Source organism: Gobio gobio, assembly GCF_949357685.1.
Source record: "Gobio gobio genome assembly, chromosome: 18".
NCBI classification, from domain to species: domain Eukaryota; kingdom Metazoa; phylum Chordata; class Actinopteri; order Cypriniformes; family Gobionidae; genus Gobio; species Gobio gobio.
Window position 1 is genome coordinate 43,973,591 of NC_137111.1, and position 7,383 is coordinate 43,980,973.

The following is a 7,383-nucleotide window of genomic DNA, read 5'->3' on the forward strand; positions in this document are numbered from 1 at the left end:
GAAATTATATTAAAGACAGGAAAAACTGAGAAATTCAATAATTAAAACAAAATGATTAAGAAATCAATCAACTAACTAACTAACAGAACATCACAGAATCCATTCATTCCATTGCTAATACTCACTGATGTTTGTGTTTGGTGCTTTCCCTCCAAAATGATGTCACTTCCTGTACGATGATGTCATCACAGAACTGCCTTTTTAGTTAAAGGGATTTCACAAATACAAGGGATGACAAATTGACCAAGAAAGCATGTTTAGTTTAATACATTTAAACTAGAGAGAGAAGAAAAATAAAGAAACATCTGGAATATTTGTTAATAAATTAACAGTTTTTCATTAATGCAGCACTCAGAGACATGACAGAAATGACATTTGCTTAAACAAAAGCAATGGTAATTTAAATTGTATTTCTGTACGCTTCATTTACTGTGAATTCACATTTTTAAAAGTGTGTGGCATTTCATTATCTTTTAGACATATGAGGATATGAATATTATATAGTGTTCAAATAATGATAAAATGCCCAATAAAGCCCCTAATTTACATCCAGAGGTGTGTAAAGCTTAAGATCCAGTAATCTACAGGAGTGTGTGTAGTGGTGTGGTTGAATGGGGCAGATGAAGCTCCAGCCCTCCGGTGCAGATTGGCCGGCGTAGCTGCTGGGTGGAGTCACGCAGACAAATACTCACACTTGTAGCTGTGAAACTCTTAGTTTGCTCTCCCCGCAGAGCCGTGTGGATTTACTACCAGAAAGCAGCCTTTATTTCTGTCTGCTGAGCACAGCAGTTTAAAACACACACCAGGAATCTAACCGCTCGCTCGCCGTCTCTACTCTGTGGGCTTGAATTTAAGGACCCTCTGGGTTTTTCTCTGCCTTTATTTTCATTTTTAACTCTTTGAAGAAGACACAAAGGAGGATGGGTGCTCAGTTGACTAAGGGTGAAGCTACAGTGGACGGAAAAGCCGTGGCTGATAAAGCCAATGGTCAGGTGAGGATCTAATCCAAGCACTTTTATGACTGAACTACCAGCTTTCTGATATATTTGAATGGCATCTTTTCAATACGATTGTTCCCGTTTTAAATGATCCCATTTATCTAAAAAATGTGTTTTTAACAATTTAATATTGGAATTTGTGCTAAACATATATTTTTTAATAATCGAATTGGTTATGGCAACAATAGGCTATCATCTCAGTTGATTTTGTGTAGATGGCTTGTCTAATTTTGAGAGTTTAGGGCGGAAAATCTGTATTAAAACTCTCTTTTCAATTTGTTTTTAAGAATCATGTTCTCTGAACACATTTTAGTTGGTTTAGTTGGTTATCAGGCAGACTCTGTGGTCGTGTGTTGGCGCTGAAACTGGCAGTAACCCGAATTGAGAACAAAAGGTTGCAGAGCTGCATGCAAATGATGCAGAGCGCTTCTGCTGATCTGCAAACAATGCAATGCATGTGTGTGTGTGAATGCATGGACCATTCCTCCGGTACTTCATTGATACTCGTTCTACCCATCCCCCTTAATGCATATGCAACCTTCCCCCCCTCTCCATATCTAATGAGAGAGCTCTTTTCTTTATTAATTAACTGAAAGCATTATTTTGCATGCATCTTTATTCATGAGATTTAAAGACCCCAACGGGTTAGTGGCCATATCTCAGAGCTATAGTGCTCAGCTGATACATCACCTGAATGGCTAGTTGTCCAATTTCCAGTAAGTGGCATAAAAAAGAGGCGTTTTAGAGCCAGACGTTGTTTTAAATGCCATCTTAGGTTGCTGTCTCCCTTTTCTTTGTTCTGTCTAGCAGTGGCTGATTTTCTAAGCTGTGGATTATATTTAGTGGAACAACACTGCCCCTAGTGCACGCAGTGTGTAATACATGATGTACTTCTGCTTTTGGGTTAAACTGGGTGTTGCTTCGGTTTTTAATATAATTATATACAGCAGTCCTCACATTCTTTTTGGCCTGAAAACATGCCATTTTCAAGGTATCCAATAACACGCAGTAATTCATATCTATTTGAGGTATTTTAGGGGTTTATGAACTACAGTGGTGGGCAGATTGATGGAAATCTCAATTCATCTGATGTTGTATGTCGAGGTTTAACTCCACATAATATTTAAGTGATTTTATTACTTATTTATAAATTAAAAATTGCAGTATGCATGTATATATAGGCTATGCTTTGCAAGTAGGGTACTTGTTATTGAATCAAAATGAAAGTGAGTGGTGTCACTACAGGCTAAATGCTTTAAAATATGGTTCTATAAACTATAATCTAAAAAGTAAGCATGTAATATTCACTATAACTATAAAAACAAGCATTTGCCAGCATAACCCCTTTGCTTTTTCTCTGTGTTTGTGTGCCAAGATGCAGTTGGCTTATCTACCGTCTTTCTGCTTTTCTCTTCAGGAAAATGGACATGTGAAAACTAACGGCGACGTTTCCACCAAGCCAGATGGAGAAGCTGTGGCGGCAGACGGAAATGGAACCGCGGAGGTTGCCAAGGAGGAGGAGGTCGCCAAGACGGAGGCGGGAGATGGCATCGAAGCCGCGCCTGCAGCCGAGGGAGACGCCACCAAATCCGACGGCGAAGCTGCAAAGGAAACCAAGAAGAAGAAGAAATTCTCACTGAAGAATTCCTTCAAATTCAAGGGCATTTCCCTGAAGAAGAACAAGAAGGGAAGCGAGGAGGCAGCGGAGGCAGTGGAGAAAGCGGAGACAGCGGCCACGCCCACCGCCGAAGACAAACCTGAGGAGAACGGCCAGGCTGCAACGGAAACCAAAGAGGAGGAGCCGGCCGCGGCGGAGACCAGTGAGACAACGGCACCTGAGGCACCTGAGGCGGAGCCAGAGCCAAAGGCAGAGGCGGAGCCTAAAGCAGAAGAGCCCGCCCAGGAAACAGAAGCCGCGCCCACAGAGGAGACCACGAAATCTGAGGAGACCACAAAATCTGAGGAGACCCCTGCGCCTGCTGAAGAGACCACGCCCACCACAGCCTCGGACCCGGAGCCGGCTACAGAGTGACCTCGCTTCACTGTGGCAACCTAGACTGTTTATCTTTATCCTTTTTTTTTTCTTTTTGAGATTGAAATATATAAATATATATATAAATATATATAAATATATGAGACTTGAGCCACGATCTTAACGTTACAGCAATACGAATTCTTTTACCACCTTTGCTGATACACGAATGGCCTGCTCCTGACCGGTGTCAGTCCGGGAATCGGGCCGGGAATGCTCTGTGTATGGATTGGAATGACTGATGGATTTTCCGCAGCCGATGGAAGAGCGTGGCTCCCTGTTCACAAACTTTTTCAGTCATTTTTCTCTTTTAAACTTCATCCGATCCTTGATTTTTCAGGACTGATGAGTGAAATGACAAATTGTCCTCTTAGGAGTTGGTTAAAAGGACAATGTAAAACTACGAAAAAAACAAAAACAACAAAAAAAAACTTTTTAAAAAGTGTTTTAATAGCTCTACATTCCAATTTTTAGCCCTGAAAACTGTAGGGTGTCAGAAGTGCTGGGCGAGTGAATAGGTTTTAGTCTTAGTCTGTTTTTAATGATGTTTTACAGTTTTAATCAGATCTAGCTACACATTTCAAAGTTTACGACAAAGGGGAATTAAACCACTGCTTTTATCAAATATATATTTTTGTTCTGTTAAGTCTCTGTACATACATTTTCTGACTCTTTATTTTGCTAACATTTCCAGGTGTTAATAAGATGTTGTACGATTAGGCCAAATAAATGTTTGACCCCCCCTTGTGTTTGTTTGTTTTTCTGAAATTCATTTTTTTAAAATATTAAATTACCTTATCTTCACAATGAACATGTTATCCTTATATCGAAAATTGTAAGAATTGTGATGCATTTAGCTGACATTGAAGATCTTTCAGACAAATAGAAGATCTTCTGTGGAAGAAAGATTATATAAATAAAAGATATGATCAAGGAGTTGACACATTTTTACATTGCCTTATCTTGTAAAAAACTTATTTTTGATAAGTTATACAAGATTCAACTCGTTTTTTAGGTCAGTTTAATGTAATTTAAGTTGAAATGACTTAAACATCCAAGTTGATTGTACTTAATTTTTTTAGTTTATAAGGTCTCAGCGTTTTTTTTGTCCAAGTCAGTGAAGTCCAACATTAACATTATTCAGAATATTAGCTGTTGTGTTATTCCACAGAAAAGTCATACAAGTTGGGAACGACATGAGGATGAGAAAATGGATTTACTATAGGATTTTACTGTAAAATTATGACTTTACAAGCGTTCATAAGTGTTTTGATCAAGACTGGTGCTGTGTTTCCCCATCCATTTCTCTCCATGGCTCATTTCAACAGGATTTCTTCTCTTTATCAGAAGATTAGCTGCTCAGGTAAGTCAAAAACACTCCAGAAATGTGCAAAAGCAGCAGGTACAAACTTCAGACGCTGAAAGTTATAGAAGGTGTACACTGATAAAAATTAAGCATTGAGCCTGTAAAAATTTTTTTTACAAATAAATCTGTTTGTTACTTTACATGGATAATTTGAGTATTCCACTTAAATTGGATTTGTAGCAAAAACATATTTTGTATAATTATATATCGCACTTCTTATCCAGAGTAATCTAGACAAGGCTTTGTAGACGTACATTTCCAACATACTATTTAAGTTACATTTACTTAAAATATTTATTTGGCTGATGCAATGAACCCTTTTCACGTGGTGACGACGTATTTTTCCATATTGCAACATAAATCTAGCAATTTTTCTTATATTTCATATTTTAAGGTAATTTTATAACAGTGTTGTCTACATCAGGCGTGACGTTGTTGTTTCGAGGATGTTTGCTGCTTGATCAATATTATATTTAAATGAACAATGTCACAACTTTATTACACAATTTTATTGTCAAAATTGTACCTTTAGGGGTACAACAGCTTGGGGCAGTACCCTTAAAAGGATATCTTTGTACCTTTTTTTACTCATAAAAAAGGTGCATATTAGTACCTTAGAGTACAAATATGTACCTCAAGGTAACTACTTTGAACCTTTTTGTGGTAAAAAAGGTACAAAGCTATCCTTTTAAGGGGACTGCCCCAGTGACATGCTGTTACCCCTAAAGGTACAATTTTGACTCCCTTATTTCTGTGTACTTACTGGGGGTAATGAGATTTCTTGTTCCCAGAACACTTTGCGTGAGATTTAATTGGAAGAGAAAATGTAGATTTTTATTTATCTTCATGTGTTTTTAAGCAAGATAAATGAAGTAGATGGCTTGTTATTATTGTTTAATGTTCTAATAAGTTGGGATTTAGAAACGTTTTTCTCATGAGAGTTTTGAGGGTTACCGGGGTGGTGACGAGTGGAGCCTTAGGCTGACGACAGGTACAGTGAGCAACCATTTATAGCATTATTATGGTTCGTCTCTACCTTATACTGCTTATTACATATAGTGAAATAGAACTAATGCATGTCGTATAAGTGTATTCACTTGAGTTGAGTGTATTCAGTTGAGATCTGAGATTTTATTGACGCTTACTCTGTGGATTTATGTTTCTGCTACACAAAGTATTTGAGTTGTGTTTACGAGGAAAGTTGTTGAAGACATGTAAAGTCACACAAATTTGAATGAGTTCAAAATACTTAGAAGTCTGATGCAAATAGTTGCCTCAATTTTATTTGGGAGCAAAACCAAGACGATGTTTTTTTACAGTGTACAAGTTAATAACCGATCAGTCTTTTCTACACCGGATGCCTCCTGCAGATGTAATCCTAAATACATGTGGGAGTTCTCTGTAATGAGAGTTCAAATGAATGAACGTTGATATTCCTGGTAATTAAGAGGAAGTTTCTGTCCCACTTAAAAGGGCTAGTTCACCCAAAAATGAAAAATCTGTCATCATTTACTCTCAAGTTGTTGCACACCTGTATGAGTTTCTTTCTTCTGTTGAACAGAAAAGACCATATTCTAAAGAATGTCAGTAGCCATTTTGAATTCCATAGTAGGAAAAAAAATACTGTGGAAGTCAACTGTCACTTACCAATACTCTTTAAAATATCTTTTGTGTTCAACAGAAGAAACTCATACAGGTTTGCAACCACTTGAGGGTGAGTAAATGACAATTTTTTAATCTCACCTAACATTAAAGTTAATGTTTATATTGTAATAATTTGACATTTAATCTTCAAATGAATGTAAAAACAACAAAGACATTAGCCTATTTAAATATTTTATATTTAATTATATTTAAGACTTTAACTAAAGACTGTGTTTGGAGGATACTCGACAAAGAGGACATTGACATACTTTTGTGTGTTTTTGAGAGCGAAAGAGGACTCAATGCGGCCGCGCGATGCCTGTGTGTTTTTGGGTGAACTATCCCCTTAAAAACCAAAATTTGAAGACCAAAAAAAGTGTATCCATCTATTATAAACGTACTGCACACAGCTCCAGGGGGTTAATAAAGCGAAAACTAATTTTTTTGTAAGAAAAATAGCCATATTTCACACATTATAAAGTAAAATATCTAGCTTCTGGCGGACTGTCTTCCACATTCAACTTGTGAAAAAGTGATGCGATGGTGGTGCGATGATGTTGGATGTAGCGTAAGTGTTTTGAACTGCGAGAGGCGTTACACTTTTTTCATTTGTTGAATATGGAAGGCGGTCTGGTGGAAGCTAGATATTTCACTTTATAACATGTTAAATATGGATATTTTTCATACACAAACCCAACGATTTGTTACAGAAGGCCTTTATTAACACCCTGGAGCCGTGTGGAGTACTTTTATAATGGATGGATGCACTTTTTTGGTCTTCACATTTTGGGCTGCCGTTCACTGCCATTATAAAGCTTGGATTAGCCAGGACAATTTTTAATACATCTCTGATTGTATTCGTCTGAAAGAAGAATGTCTTGTACACCTAGGATGGCTTGAGGGTGAGTAAATCATGGGCTAATTTTCATTTTTGGGTGAACTAGCCCTTTAAAATCCAATTCAAGCACCTAGAGGTGCTACCCTTCTATGCAGATTATGCTGCCCACACCAACACAACACAACAAATATATCACATTCGCTAAATCTGTGAATATAGAGTGCATTGTTCTTTATCTTGAATTGTATTTTATACTAAATACAGCAGTAAACAGAGTCCAAAGCGTTTTGTGATCTCACTGTGTCCTCAGAGACACTGAACTGCTCCTCCTGCTGGGTCAGGTTAGATACTGCATTTTTATGAGTTTGAATGGTTTATTGTATTATATATATGCTTTACACAAGTAAAGTTAATTCAATATGCAAAAAAAACAACAGCTAAACAGTCAGATATTTACCGAGATATTTTTTAATTTCCAAAGGCAAAAATGGATTTGTTTCTGTTT

The 7,383-nt window shown here is 37.2% G+C and overlaps 1 protein-coding gene across 1 annotated transcript; it reads left to right on the top strand.

Moving 5' to 3' along the window:
- Positions 1-726: 726 nt before the first annotated feature.
- On the top strand, positions 727-3,772 carry marcksl1a (MARCKS-like 1a). Its single transcript, XM_079842457.1, has 2 exons — positions 727-992; positions 2,416-3,772. The coding sequence occupies exons 1-2, from the start codon at positions 921-923 to the stop codon at positions 3,028-3,030; spliced, it is 687 nt and encodes a 228-aa protein (XP_079698583.1). The 5' UTR covers positions 727-920; the 3' UTR covers positions 3,031-3,772.
- The last annotated feature ends 3,611 nt before the right edge of the window (positions 3,773-7,383 follow it).